Source organism: Camelus dromedarius, chromosome 27 (genome assembly GCF_036321535.1).
Source record: "Camelus dromedarius isolate mCamDro1 chromosome 27, mCamDro1.pat, whole genome shotgun sequence".
Taxonomy (NCBI): Eukaryota; Metazoa; Chordata; class Mammalia; order Artiodactyla; family Camelidae; genus Camelus; species Camelus dromedarius.
Genome location: NC_087462.1, coordinates 2,584,902 through 2,600,195, shown reverse-complemented (window position 1 = coordinate 2,600,195; position 15,294 = coordinate 2,584,902). Strand labels below are relative to the sequence as shown.

The 15,294-nt window shown below is 57.7% G+C and overlaps 1 protein-coding gene across 1 annotated transcript; it reads right to left on the bottom strand.

Moving 5' to 3' along the window:
• Positions 1 to 9,784: 9,784 nt before the first annotated feature.
• Positions 9,785 to 14,111, bottom strand: NMRK2 (nicotinamide riboside kinase 2). The gene is made up of 7 exons (XM_031436957.2): positions 13,984 to 14,111; positions 12,256 to 12,346; positions 11,653 to 11,701; positions 11,411 to 11,567; positions 10,845 to 10,916; positions 10,376 to 10,482; positions 9,785 to 10,101 (listed from the first exon to the last, which is right to left on the bottom strand). The coding sequence occupies exons 1-7, from the start codon at positions 14,007 to 14,009 to the stop codon at positions 10,016 to 10,018; spliced, it is 588 nt and encodes a 195-aa protein (XP_031292817.1). The 5' UTR covers positions 14,010 to 14,111; the 3' UTR covers positions 9,785 to 10,015.
• Between the last annotated feature and the right edge of the window lie 1,183 nt (positions 14,112 to 15,294).

Here is a 15,294-nt window from a genome sequence, read left to right as displayed (position 1 = left end):
TAGCCAGAGGCTCCCTGGAGATCCCAGAGGCCCAGTAAACAGCATTAATCCAGCCAACTTTACCCAGTCATCTCCCACTGTGGGCGCCACGTCAGATGCTGGAGATGTGAGTGGGAAGTGGAGACAATGTCTGTCTTGATGAGGGTAGAGGCGGGGGCCCTCACCCGTCCAGTCTTTCTGATGAAGACTGGGTAGAACTCAAAATTTCCTTTGGACTCACACCTGCCCATTCAGTATCCAAAGCGCCTCCATACTGAGGGCAAATTCCCCAGTGCCTTCAGCGGTGGCATGAGTAGGCACCCTCGCTTTGGAGACAACCTCTGCCCCGCGCCCCTTGACCTGGGTTATCTTGGCTGGCTCAGCTCAGCGCAGCCTCAGCTTCCTCAGCCTGTCAGTTCAGGGCACAGGGAACCACGCTGTGGTCATAAAGTACCTCACCAGTGTATCTGGCCCACCTAAGCACTTGGCACTGTCCCACTGCAGAGCCTGTGGGGCTAACACTTAATTTATTCTGCCTGTGGCAGGCAGACCCTAGGATGGCCTCCAAGGAGCCCTGACTCCTACTCCCCACTCCCGTGAGAGCAGGCCGGGCTAGTGGCAGATTCTAACCGACAGTGCTGCGAAGGAGGTGGAGGTCATGTCCATGGTTGGGCTGCACAGGCTGACTTCCATCGTGCTAGCTGGCTCTCCCTTGCTGGCTTTGATGCAACGAGCTGTCATGCCCACATGGCAAGGAACAGCCAGCCAGGAATGAAGCCTGCCAACCACATGAGGGATCCTAGTGGTGGATCCTTCCCCAGTTGAGCCTTTGGATAAAATCCAGCCTGGCCTGACACCTGGATTGCAGCCTCCCAGGGAACCCTGAGCAGAAAACCAAGGTAAGCCCTGCGAGATTCCTGACCCACAGCTGTGAGATGACAATGTGTATTGCTTTAAGGCACCAAGTTTGTGGTGCTTTATTACGCAGCAGTAGCTGACTCACACTGATGAAGGTGCACTGCGCCTGCTCCCAGGTTTACTGAGCAATCCGACTCTCAAGTCGCCCCTTTAGGCACCCCATCCCTCAGCCCTTTTCTTTCAGGGGTATGATTGGGGGTGCATGTTAGCACCTTCTCAGGTCTGCAGAGTGAGGGCTCCCTGCATCTGGTTTTGCCTTGTGCAAAATAAGGATGTTTTCTTGCCTGCTGCTGAAGATGTGTTGGAATGAACTGTGGGAGCCTTGACCCTGTCCCTCCAGCTGGTGGGAGGCTAGTGGGAGTCAGGCCGTACCTGGCCCAAGACTGGCTCGGGGTTTGGCTGCAGTGCATGTGAAACTCTGCAAGGAAAGGGTTGAAAGCCTGTATTTCTCTCAGTGAAGCTCGCGCAGGAGAAGGCAGGTGAGGGAGGCTGGGGTTCCAGGGCCAGCTCTGTGCCGAACTTGCAGATTCCCCCTCCTTGCTGGCTGCATGGAGGTAGTGATTCCTTCCTTCGCCGGAGATGCTACGAGGAGTAAGTGGGAACTTGCAGAGCACTGTGTAAACATAGCGGCGCAGCTTGCATCCCAGGGTTGACCTGAGACCAGCAAAGCTGGTGTTTCGAGGCAGGTCAAGTGCTCTAAATGGACACTGTGACACCAGCTTCAGAGTGAGACAAGGGTGGGCACAGGGGTCACGAGCGATGCCTCTAGAGCCACACGGCCCCACACCCCCGCCACAGGGAAGGGAGAGGGTCTGGGAGGGCTCAGATTTGGGGCAGCTGACAGAGTCCAAGCTTTATTTGATTGAAGTCACGAGGGTCAGAAAAGGTCACCATCATCATCCTTTAGGTTCCGGCTGATCTTGTGGTTGAGCACTCAAAGGGAGGTGCTTCAGGCTAATCTGTACCATGACTGCCAGAGCTGGGAGCCCTTACAGCTGATCTATTATCTTTGCTATTGTCACTTCTCTTGCCTGGTAAGTCATTCCTCCCTGCATTCTTTTGTTCCCTTAATTACTGAGGCCTGTTCAAGGACAAACATTGTGGCCAGGCTTAGATTCCAAACTGGCTTAGGTCAAAAATGGCTTCCCTGATGTCAAGAAAGCCATGCCTGGTTCTGTTTCTCCAGGATCCCTACCTTGTGTGCTTTCACTGGCTCCCTTGGGCGGGGATACGGCACTGGTGTGATCGGCTCTGGGCTGAGCCGTCTCACTGCCCCCGGTGGAATCTGGCCCGTTGGTTCCACCTTTAGGAGGAACCTGGCAACAGGCCCTGCAGGAAAGCTCCCCAGTGGGCAGAAAGCCTCCTGGCTTTGCCAGGGACCAGCAGAGAAGAGTCAGAAGGGGCAGGACCCGGGGTGAGGCAGGGGAGGAGTGGGGGGTCTCATGGCCCACTCAGGGGAGACAGTTTCAAGGATACCCCATGTCAGGGATTGGCACAAGGGCAGCCAGTGACATTCCCGGCTCATTGCCTTGCATGACTTCCTGCTCTTCTGTTGGGTGGGGAGCTGAGGCAGCGTAGGGCGGCAGCAAGATGCCCTGGAGAAGCAGGGCCTCATTGGTGGGGGCCTCAGTGGGGGTCACTGAGCGGCCCTCCCGGATTTGGCAGATGGAAGATGGAGCCAGAATATAGGCCTTGTACCACATTGTGCATTCGTCACACACCATCTGCAAAATGAGTCAGATGGTCCTGGGTTTGACGCAGCCTGATTGGTTCTTGGTAGACAAGGTACAGCTTTGTCCTCCTTAGGGACAGTGGTTCCTGGGGTGGCAGCAAGGGTTGGAGGACAGGCTGTGTCGGGATCCGGCACACACCGGGCACCCCTCACTAGGCATGAGTCTTGTTAGATTTGGGGGCTTAGGCACCGGAGTCACCCGGCCACGCTGGGTCCTGCACCTGCCTCTCGTAGGTCAGAGGGCCGCCCTCGGGCCACAGCTGCTGTGCTCCTGACCATACTTGGGCAAGAGGCAGCGGCCGCTATTAATAACCGGTGAGGCCCACCAGGCGCAGGGTGGCGGGTGGCTCCTATAAAGCCAGCCCCACCAGCCCCAAGAGGCTCCTTCAGCCCCCGAGACCTTTAGCCCCCCTGTTGTACAGAGAGAAAAAGAAAAGTAAGTACCGAAACCATCCCCTGGTCCCTCCGCCCGGCCCCACTCGGTGGCCTGAAAGTGAGACACAGAACAGTGGTGAAAGACATGCCCCCTTGCAAAGGACGCGTGGAACACAGCCGCGGGGGCCCTTAACTGGCCCAGGAGGGAAGAGGGCTGGCGGGGGGGAGAAGGAGGGGGCTGGGCCTTTTCTTCCTCAATTTTCTTTGTCCTAGAGGGGACAGATCTGGGGACCATGCCCCGGCCAGGCGACCCCAGGATGCATGTGTGTCTTGCAGTGACGTGGCCGTGGTGCTGGCTCCCCTCAGGGAGTTCACGGCTTCCTCTCTACCCCACCCCTGTCCCCAGACCCCACCCTGTGTCCCCCATGCTACCCCCGGGGTTCTTTATTTTTGAAGGTCCCTATATGGAAGGACTTACGGACCAGTCCAGAAATGAACCCTGTTTGCATGATTGTACCCCAAGACGCCTCCACTCTGGGAGCTTTCCGACCCCACCTGCCACCCCCTCCCTCCCTGACTGGTTGAATGCCAGAGAAGCTTAAAGGGAACCGGGAGGCCCGGGGCTCCCTTCACAGTGTGCTGAGTAGATTTGGGGGGCTCCTGGGTGGCAGCCGAGGGCATGTGGCTGGTCCTGTCTGTCTCAGTTAACCTGCTCCTCCCCCAGGCACTGGCTGGCCCCCGCAAGTCTGCCCCAAGAATGTCCCCTCAGGGACTTGGCAGGCAGGGCGCCTGAGATGGGGGTGGCGCTCAGAGGTGACAGCTTCGGGCTCTGGGTGAGGGTGAGGGCACCGGCAGAGTAACTGCTGATTAAGAGGGCTGGCTGAGTGCTACTTGATGTGAGTGGCAAGTGCTTGGGGTGGGGGGGTCCTGAAATAGAGTGAGAAAAGGGGGCAGGGAGATGGGGCTGCAGCCTCACCCCCGCCTCCCAGGGCCTCTGCCTCCATCTGTCTCCTTCCATGGCTGTTAGGACATTTGGGGAAGGGCCTCAGGGCTCAGCTCCGGTAGTATGAGCGTCCAGGGGCTGGGGGCTCCTATGGGGATGCTTTGCATGGAAGGTTGCCTGTCTGTGTGTCAGCAGTGGGCTGGGGTGTGCAGGTTCTCCCCAGCAGGGCAGAGGCTTCAGATTGGCCTCCTTATTGGGGTGACCTCAGAGGAGCCAGGTTGCAGCGAGAGGCCCACGGGATCTTGCCCAGCCCCCTTAGCCCCCATTGATCCTCCTCAGGCAGCCCTCCACACGTCCTCCCTGGGAGGCGGGGGCCACTCCTCCTCCCCCACAGCCTGGGCTCCCTGCACCCAGGGCCCTACAGGGATCAAGGAAGGGGGCAGCAGGAAGGCCTGGCCGAGTTCCTCGTGGTGGGGGATGACTTGGCCCAGGCGGGTGTCAGCCACGGGACGACTGGCACGTGGGCGTATGTGTCACATGTGTGTGTGTGTCAGGATCTGTCCCGTTCTGGGCTCTCAGCCTTCTCCACACAGCGAGTCCCACTCAGGGCACCTCCAGGGGACCAGGGTTTGAGCCAATTCTCTGCCCTTAGTCCAGAGTGTCTCCCCCTTGGCACTGTTGACATTTGGGCTGGATTGTTCTCAGTTGTGGGACCGTCTTGGGCACTGTGGGGGGTTGAGCAGCATCCGTGACCTCCACCCCCTTAGTACCAGGAGCACCCCAGTCTGACAATTTCAGACATTCCCAGACGTGGCTCCGTGTCCCGGAGGGCAGGGAGCAGAATCACCCCCAGTTGAGAAGCACTGACTTGAGGCGGTTCTCGGCCTTGAACAAGTGTTTCGGGAAGGCGGGGTGCTTGTTGCTGGGCGCCCCAGCGCGGTCTTGGGGGATGGGTGGGCAGGTGTTCTGAGTGTTTGCAGTGATGAGCTTTATTCTAATGTGTGTCAGGAAACTCACGTTTTCCCTTCCACAGCAAGGCCGTAAAGTGTCCTCTTGAATGAATTTAGTTAAAATCCATCAAATAAGCGAGACTCATAAAAGCAACCAACAACGACAACAACTAAGTACTGTGGTGACCGTGGGGGCGTCCGCAGCCCCGTGGTGAGGGCGGGAGGAGAGTGAGTGGCCTCAGAGGCAGCGGGGGCGCCGGGAGTTGGGAGGCTTCTCTGGGGGAGGGGGAGCCTGGCAGTGCCTGGTCCTGCCACCGGCCAGGCACAGGACAGGGGCGCAGCCGGGCCCCAGGTCCTCATCATGGTGGGTGGCTACGCCGGCCACAAAAAAAATCAGCAGTGCACATCCCCAGCACAGCGAGGGAGCGAGGCGCGGAAGTGGCACTTGTTGCGTGCCCGGGGACCTCTCGCAAGGAAGGGGCTGAGGCCGCTGGGTTCCGGAGCTGCCCACTTACGCCCTGGACTGTCCTGTCTTAGGGTGTCCTGTCCTGGGGCCAGAGGAGACCACCTGGCACTGACTGAGGGGTACCCCTGGGGGTGCTTGGTGGACACAGAAGGGGCGCATCAGATGTGTCTTGGGGTTCTGCCTGGGGAGGGCAGGGGCTGCAGGAAAGGCACAGGTTAGTCTAACTGGCGTCATCACTGCCCAGAGCCGCCCCGGCACAGGCAACAGCAGGGTTGGATTTGCTGGGCCCATCAAGTGCTTATGGGAGGAACGAGAGAATCTTCCTGGGACGTGGATGGAAAGACGGAAGATCCGATGGGGTGAGGGTGAGGCATCCTACCCTGGCTGGAGAAGGCCCTGGATCGGCATTTGAGATTTGACTTAAAGTCTTAGCTCTGCTCAGTGATGTTGGCCATGTCCTTTTCGTCTCTGAATCCTAGAGAGGTGGGTCATAGAGTAATCTGACTTCTCAAGGTGGTTGGCCCCTGGCCAGGGCGGCCAGCTTCCTGTTTCCCTGGGCCTGGGCTTTCCCGGGGGGGAGCTTTCAGTGCTGAAACCGGGAAAGTTCTGGGCAAACTGGGACCAAGAGGTCCCCCTATTGCTACTGTTCTCGTAAAGACTGAGGAGTCTGGTGGCCAGGCAGGGCTCTGGCTGCCCCGGAGTCACCTCTCCCATGTCCCTGTCCCATCCTGGACTAAATCAGGCCTGGTGACGGGCAGACCAGCCTCACAGTGCTGCGTGCTTGTGGCAAAGGGCAGGCCTTGGCAGGCCCGCCTGCGCTCCCTCCTGGCCCGGCACCAGTTCCCACGCGGCCTCCAGGACACAGCGACCTCTCCCCAGGGCCCTCCGGCCCAGGCCTCGCATGTACCGCGCAGGCTGCGGCAAGGGACTTCGGCTGTACCGACGTGCGCGTCTCTGCCGCAGCGCCTCACTCAGTCAGACAGCTTGAAAGCAGCCCCGCGGCGCACTCGGATGGGCTGGCTGCCGGCCAAGGCAGCTGTATTTATAGACCCTGAAATGTGAATTCCTCGTAATTTGCATGTGTCATGAAATTTAATTCTTCTTGTTACTTTTTTCCATGACCATTTGAAAATGTGAACCCATTCTTAGCTTGAGGGCTTTACAGAAACATGCTGTGGGCTGGATTTGGCCCATGCGCCATAGTTTCCCTCCCCAAATACTACACAAAATAAATGTTTAAGTGAATAATGTTTAGTGCCCCATTAAACCATGTGCCCAGTTTATTAGCATGACAGCAATGTACTGTTAGTGATTATGTCAGCAGTGATTTTTTTTTTTAATGGAGGTACTGGGGATGCAGCCCAGGACCTGGTGCCTGCTGAGCATGCGCTCCAGCCCTGACATATACCCTCCCACCTGCATTTTTGATTAAAGACACAAGTGTTGAAAATGCCACTGAATAAAATAAAAGGTACATTGGGTGGGGTTTTTTTTCTTATTAAAAATCCTGAGAGATTTTTAAAAACAGGTTTATTGAGATAGAATCAACACCATACAATTTATCCATCTGACATGTGAACGTCAGGGATTTTTGTGTATTCACAGGGTTGTGCGACCATCAACTACAATCGGTTTGAGAATATTTAACCCCCGCTCAAAAGAAGCCCTGTCCCGTTAGCAGTCACGCTCCAAGCCCTCCTCAGCGCCTGGCAACCGCGAACCCACCTTCTGTGTCCGGGTTTGCAGGCTGCGTCCCCCTGGGCCTCTCCCCTTGGCTTCCAGACGGGCGTCTTCTCCCTGCGCCCTCACGGGTCTTCCCACTGCATGTCCCAGCTTCCTCTTCTTATGTGGACCCCAGGCATATTGGACTGAGGCCCACCCTCGGGACCCCATCTTAATATAATCACCTCCACATATAATCACACGCTGAGGTCCTGGGAGTCAGGGCTTCAACACATGAATGTGGGGGCGCACAGTTCAGCCCATGAGTGTCTCTTTTTTTTTTTTTTCTTCTGCTTTTGTTTCTGTTTGAAGTGAGGAGAGAACAGATTCAAATCCTGCTCAGATACACCAGGACATGGTGTCCAGAGCGGAGGTGCACAGCTCGTCGGTAGCCAGGTGGGGACGGCAGCCGCGCCCTCCCGACCCTCAGCCTGTGGGCCCCTTCACCCGTCTTCTGCGGGTCCCGGAAGACTAGCAGGTACAGGGCCAACCATCTTGGTCGGTTCTGAGGGATTTCTGGGGAAGCGGGACTTTTAGTGCTAAAACTGTGAAGTCCCTGGCAAATCCGGACAGTTGGTCACCCTACTAGCGGCCTGCACTGGGTCTTCAGGTTGGTGGGGAAGGAGCTGCGCAGGGCCTCAGCTGAAGCTAGTGCCAGGGACCAGCGCCAGGCCCAGCGGGTCCTCCTGGCTCTGCTGCCGTCCGTCTGTCTGCTCAGCACTCTGTCTTGTGTGTCTTGCTCTGTGCTGGGTCTTGAGGCCATAAGGGCAGAGGGCAGCAGTGATGGCTGTTCTGGGTGAATGTTGTCAGCAGGAAGGCTGTGTTTAGAAGGGGCAGCAGCCAGGTGGACCGGCCCGTCGGGAGGCTCCCACCTGGGGCACAGGAAGTGAGCAGTTTCCTGGAGCCTGGGGCCCCAAACCCGGGCTGGGATGGAGCTGTCGGACCCACCCGTTGCCTGCCTGCTCTGTGGCGAAGGGTGGGGATCCTTTGGGCACATGGAGACCCCAGTCCACGGACCCCACCGTGAGAAGCTTGCAGGACAGTGGGGTTGTCGTAGGCGGTGAAATGAAGGGCCTGGGCTGTGTGGCGAGTGAGGGGCAGGGCTCTGGACACCCGCACCCCACACCCTACCGCTGCCTCCTCGCTGACTGCAAGTGCAGCCAGACAGCCCGCGGGGCCCTCACTGCGCCTGTGCCCCGTCCTGCGCCCGGACCTGATCGCCCTTCCTCCCTCCCTCTTCTTTTTATTGAGGTGAAGCTCACACAACATAAATTTAATCATTTAAAAAATTTTAAATTAATTAAGTAATTTTGTTTTGGGGAGGAGGAATGTACTTAGGTTTATTTATTTACTTTTTAGAGGAGGTACTGGGGATTGAACCCAGGACCTCGTGCATGTTAGGCATGTGCTCTACCACTTTGAGCTATACCCTCCCCCTAAATTTAATCATTTTAAATGAGTGTTGTGCAACCATCACCTCTGTTTAATTCCAGAACATTCCATCACCCCGAATAGAAAGCCTGCCCCCTTCAGCAGTCACTCCTCCCCTCCCGCAGCCCCTGGCAGCCAGGAATCCGCTCTCTGTCTCTGCGGGTTAGCCTGACGTTTCATATGAGTGGAATCAGACAGTATGTGTCCTTCTGTGTCTGGTTCTCTCACTGAGCATCACGTCCTCAATATTCACCCCTGTTGGAGCAGGTGTCAGAACTTCTTTCTTTCTAAGGCTGAATAATATTCCAGTGTGTAGATGGACCACATTTTGCTTACCCATCATTTGATGGATGTTTAGGTTGCTCCCACCTTTTAGCCACTATTAATAGTGCTGCTTTGAATATTCATATAGAAGTTCTTGTTTGAACACCTGTTTTCAATTCTTTTGCGTATATTCCTACGAGTGGAATTGCTAGGTTATATGGTAATTTGTTCTTTCTTTTCTTTTTTTTCCCCAAATATTCCCTGGCTTTGTTCAAAGCTGGCTGGACTGCAGGTTTTTACTGCCCTTCTGGATTGACTGGGGCAGGTGGCTTCAGTTCCACGGCTGGCCCTGGGGCGTCATCCTTGGTCAGGGGGCACCCTGTCCTCTCCCTCTCTCCCCCTACTCTATCTACCCCCATCTTCAGTCTCTATGGGAACCCAACCTCCCTTGGGCAAAAAGAATAGCATCTGAGGAGATCTGAGATCAAATCCCAGCTCCTAGGCCACTGACCATCTCTGAGCCTCAGTCTTCCTGTCTGTGAAATGGGTGTACATGATAAACTGTCTCACAACGTTCTGGGCAAGGCTCAGGGCGATGTGGTTCCTGGGATAGGAAGTGTGTCCTTACAAGCACCCTGGGTCCTCAGAGGTTCCCCATAACACAACAAAGTAGGTGTCAGCTCCAATCACAGAGGAGGTGCTGGCATGCAGTGAAGGTGGGGCTCAGCTATGAGCTAAGAGCACCCTCAGGCTTGGCTGGCCTCCGAGTCCCTGGCCTGGGCTGTGCTGTACTGTTTGTTGAAAGCTGGTGGGAAATTTTGCTTTTGGAGAAACCAGGCCCAAAGTACCCCCAGTAGCCCTCCAAGGTCATGCTGGCATGGGTCCAACAGGTAGAGACTGCCTGCCCAGAGCTCTCAATGCCCCCCCACGGGCCACCAATGCACTGAGAGGGGGCAGGAGTGTCCCTCTTAGCACCTCAAACACGACAGGCTGGACCCCAACGATTGAAAAACAGGGTGAGGTTTAATACACAAGCCGCCGTCGAGGTTACAGAGGCGTCTCAGGGCAGGACACTGGGCTGCGAGCGGGGCTTCCACTCTCATATATACAGACTTCCCCAAAGGGCAATGGTCATGCAGTGTCTGGCTGGGATGAGACCAGCCTGGCCGTGCTGTGGCTGGAATAGTGTGTGGGTCCCTGCAGTCGGGGGCAAGGCCCCTCTTCTCTGGTCACGCCTAGGAGCGGTTCAGGAGCCAGTTCTGAATGTCTTCCAGGACTTGGTGGAAGAGCTCCTCGCGGGACTTCATGCCGTCCAGGTACACTGAAATCAGAAAGGCCACAATCAGGGCCCCTCGGGACTTTGCCGAGGGCCGGGTCACTGGGGTTGCTGCCAGGAGGCAGGTGGCTGGCTCACAGAGGACTGGTGGACTGCTGGGTCAGGAGGAAGCTGACCTACGGAGTCAGGCTGCTGGAACAGAATTGGCCTCTGGGGCCCAAGGCAAGAGAGACTAGTAGTGAGACTCGAGGAGGGACTTCCAGGTTTCCCAGACGGTCTCAGTGGGGAAGGGCTGGCCTCATCCTACTCAGGGACTTACCTACTTCCACGCCACTGGCTTCCATCTCCTGCTTATACTTCTGGTACATAGGCCACACATGGCCATCGAAGAGGCCAGGGGGGTCGGGGACTGGGTAGCTTCGAATACTGGGGAAGGAGATGGATGAGAGTGAGTGATACCCATGTCACCCAAGGGTGGTGCCATGAGCAGAACCTCGGGTGTGAGAACTGGGTCAGGGGCAGCACCACAGGGGACGAGGACCCCACTGAGTCAGGGGCTCTGCGATGGGGCCTGGGTGCCCCAACTTCCAGCATCTTCACTGGCAGGTCTGGGAGATGTCTGGGGCAGCTCCTGAGTGGGCCACTCTATCCAAGCCCCAGGCTGCGGGCTTCTGGAACACAGCACTGGCCACCCAGGAGCCTGCTGCCTTCAGGGTGGCCCTGTGTCCACAGGCATTACCTGGTTTCCTGGTCCCACCTGGGAATGCAGACAGGGCCTCCAGAATTACCTTCTCCTCCACTTGCATTCTTCATACGGGACAGTCAGGAAGTACCGTCGGCTATACAAGTCCACCAGGGGCCTGGGCCGTGGGGGGACATGGTCAGTGCCCATGGTCAAAGCACACCCCCCAGGGCCCTGGCCTCTGGGGGCTTTCCTGGCTGGTGAGGGCTGGGGGTTCTGACCTGATTAGTTAGGGGTGAGCGAGGGGACCAGCATCAGCCAGTCTTCTACTGCGCCCAGGAGCATCCTTGCAGCAGCCTCCCTCCCCGAGGACAGAGTCCTCCCTCTCCCCCGATTTGGATGGGCACTGAGAGGTATGTTGTCTTGCCTGGGGTCACACAGAAAGGCTGGGGATCCCACCCAGCCTCCAGCTCTGCCTGAGGAAGCTGAGTTTCCCCAAGAAGTATGCATGTTTGCCCCGGACCCTTGAGCTGAGCCCAGCACTGCCCGCAGCACTGAGCCTCCCGCTGCACCTCCCACACACCCAGGCCTTGGTGTCCCATCCGTTGAAATAAAAACTCGGTGGCCTGGGAGGGCCTCGATTGCCTGGGGCCTGAACCCACAGAGGCTCACTTGTAGCTGTAGAGCAGGAAGCCTTCCAGAATGAGGATGTGTGTGTCCGAGGCGTCCAGCTGGACACTGACCCCGTGGGCGCGGGCAAACTTCCGGGGACTGCTCACCCAGGCCTGCACGGTGCTCAGCATGGCCTCCATGTCCAGGGACTCCAGCACTGGGGGTGGGAGAGTGGGCGTTGGTGGGGCAGGGGGCCAGGAGACAGTGTGGGCAGGGGGCGGGGGGCTGCCGTCCATCCTTACCGTCCCACTGTTTGAAGCCGTCCTCCCCAACTGCTATTTGGTCTTGGGGCTGAAACAGAGGAGCCCAAGCCGCGGGCTCAGTGCCCGCCTTCCCACCTTACCCCACCATGGGGTGACAGCACTTGGAGAGGCCACAGTGGGGGTCCGGGAGCACCTGCCTGTCCCGTCCCCCTGTAGCTGATGCTTAAAGGCTCAGAGGTCCCAGGCACTCAGACTGGCACTCAGAGCCCCTCCCCAGCCTCGTAACTCTTGGGACCAGGAGTGGGGCAACTGTGCGTCCATCATCTCCTTACCCCTCACCCTCCACAAAACATCAAGGGTATACTCAGCCCATTTTGCAGATGGGAAAGTGGAGGTGCAGAGGATAAAGGGTACTGCTCAGGTGGCACGCCCCCTCTGGGAACTGCAGTTTCCTCATTGGTCCCATGGGGGACGGGTGTGCTGAGAGAATGTGCCAGGTGCACAGTAGGTGCTCAGTAATCGAGAATGCCCGTCCCTCGCTCTCCCAGCGTGGGTTAGCCCAGGGTGACCCTGGAGAGGTCTGCTTGCCCCGAGGCTCCTTCTCAGGGGCTGCCTCCCCCAACCCCCGGCCGGGGCGGCCACCTTGAAGAAGTCATCCTGGTGGATCACGCAGCAGTTGGGCAGTGACTTAAGGAGGCTGTTGGTCAGTGTGGTCTTGCCGCCGTTGGTCACGCTGTGGAGAGAGCACACACGTGAGGCTACCTGGGTCCCCTCTCCGGGCCTGCGCAGATCTGAGGCCCCCCCAGATCTGAGGCCCCACCCCCACCCCAGGATCAGACTCAAATTGAAAACACGGGCCTGTAAAACCATAGAGCTAAGGGAGTATGTTTATTCACCCACGGTCAGAGAGGGCTTTCTAAGCAGTCAGCCCGGGCTGCCCGGGCCAGGCACAGGCCTGTGCGTGCCTGCCTGACGAAACAGAGAAAAGGGGCAGAGGGTATGAAAACAAACAAAAAAGCTAACACGCGGTTTTAGCTGGGGTCATGGAAGCACTGCTTTCTGTGTTCAGACTCCTTTAGCGTTACTGTAAACCCAGGAGGCGGGGCGCAGAGCTTTCCAGATGAGGAAACTGAGGCCTAAGTGTAACTTAGCCTCAGGAGGGCTTAAAAAAACCCAAAACATTAAAGCAAGTGCAAGCTGGGGGAGAAAAAATATTTGTGACAGGAAAACCAGCAGTTCACTGCAAAACTGGGAAGAGGCAATCACCCTACGACAAAGATTTTAAAAAAGCAATTGGCAAAGCAGGATGACCGGTTCATCCTGGTTTGCCCGGGATGTCTCTGGTTTTAGTGCTGAAAGTTCCAAGTCCTGGGGACACTTCAGTCCCAGGAAAAGTAGAATGACGGTCACCCCCAAGAGCTCTGGACTAGGGCTGATGAAGGACAGAGAAGGGTAGCTGTCAGGCCTTTCTGGAAATGCGTGTCCCTTTGACCTGTGTGTCCCGGATCTAGGAATCGGGTGGGAATCTGGGCGTGGAAGTGGGGAAGCTGCAGCCGATGGGAAAGGCGACCCCCGTAGATTATGGGGAGCAGGTTAGAACACGCCTGATGTTCATTTGGGTTCTTGCTGAAAGGCACACCTTGCCCTCAGGGCTGGCTACAGAACGCCTCGCCCCGCAGGAAGAAATGGGGTGCCCTTGGTCTCACTCTTACCAGGAATTTCAGGAGAGTGATGGAGCGTTAAACCGACGGGGAAGGACCCGGCCGCCCCAGGCAGGGAGCCCCACGCCAGCCTTGCTTATGCTTCATGTTTCTCAGGCATCATCTTAAAAGGCCTGGTTATTAGCAGTAAAACGGAGAGTTTGAAACCTGGGAAAGGCAAGGCCCCTCCCTGAGGGTCAGCAGCCGTGGCTTAAAAAGCAGGTGCCACAATCAGGGGAGCGCCATTCTGGGCTCCCCGCCCCACCTGCCCACGTGCCTCCCGGGGGCCCATGTCTCCCCACCCCCACCCCCACGGATGGCCCAGCACCTTAAGGAGGGTCTGCCTGAGCTTTATAAAGTCTTCTATCCCCCACAGAGTTCAGTGTGTGTTAGGGAAAAGCAACTTCCGTTTGGAATTTAAAATTGGGCCCCGTGCCCAGCCTGCGCATACCGCTGCGGGCCCAGAGCCCCCGAGGGCAGAGAGAAATCCCGCCCTCGCCCTCCGACCTTGGGCGGCCGACCCCTGCGACCCCATCCCCGGGCAGCCCTCCGCGCTTCCCCGGCGGCCGGCCCGCGCCTCCCCCGCCCGCCCGCCCTCACGCACGCACGCACGCACAGGGGCGCGCCTCCGCCCCAGCAGAGCAGCCCGCCGGGGACGCTGGGCGCTCACCCTCCGATGCCCACGATGTACTTCATCTCCGCGCGGAGGGGCGGTGGGGACCGCGCTCGGCAGGCCGACTCCCGACTCCCCGGCACCCCGAAGCGCGCTCCCGAACGCCTCCCGGCGGCGGCGGCGGCGGCGGCGGCGGCTTCATTGAGAAAACCCTGCGCCTTTATAGGCCGGCGCGGTCCGAAGGCCTATGGGGAGCGCGGGCCTGCGCGGGAGGGGCGCGGGGGCGCCTGCACCTGTTCCCGCTGGATGGAAATAGCTCCACGTTGCCTTTTTCCTAAATTAGTCACGGGCGGCAGGGCAGGGGGGTGCGGGTGGATGTCACCTCGCTGCCTCTTCCCTCCTCCTGCTCTCGCTCCCCTCCTCCTCCTCCCTCCTCTGGCCAGACTGCCCACGGGGCAGATAACCGACCACACGTCTTCCCTCCCTAAAAATATCCGGCCCAGGGTGTCCCCGCGCCTGACCCTGACATTGAAGCCGGTTCTGGTGCTGAGGAAAGGAACTCCCCACCCCTCTCACTCCTGTCCCCGCCACAGCAGCAGGCCGGCCCGAGAGGTCCGGGCGCCGCACCGCAGGCAACTTCCTTTCTAAGGGGGTTGCTGCCAAGATGGGCTTAAGTAAGGTCCACAGTAGTGAATCCCAAGATAGCTTCGCTCTGGGGACCCTGGCCGCCAGAAAGTCTCAGCGTGACACCAGGGGCCGTTCATCTGGTGCCCACGTGAGGCCTGGAGTCACTGCGTGTGGCTTCAGGCACCCCTGGCAGCTGGGGTGGGGGCGGGGGGGTGGAGCGGCTTGCAGGAAGCAGGCCCTGCTGGTCTCTGGTCTGCCCCGTCCCGGTGGTGGCCGGCTGGGGCCTATCACATCCCAGACCACACTCTCCCCTGGAAGAAACCGTTTGGCTTCAGGAGCCCCTTTTTCACCCTTGAAAAGGACTGAGGACCCCAAGGAGCTTCTGTTTAAGTGGATTATCGTCATGGATAATATTTACACATTATAAATTAAAACTGAGAAAAATTAAAGATTTGTTAATGTGTAAAAATAATAACCAACCAGCACATGGTCACATAAATATAGTGCTTGCCATGAGAGGCAATGACAGTTTTTTAAATAAAAAAATAGGGGACTGGACTTGGTAAAATTAAAAAAAAAAAACCTTTTGTTGCGCATCAAACGGCATTATTCAGAAAGTGAAAAGACAAAGCAGGAGTGGGAGAAAAGATTTGCAGGTTGTATATCCTGGTGCCTCCAGAAGGAACCAGCCCTGCCCACGCCTTGCTCTTAGCCCCGTGAGACCTGTGCCAGACTCCTGAC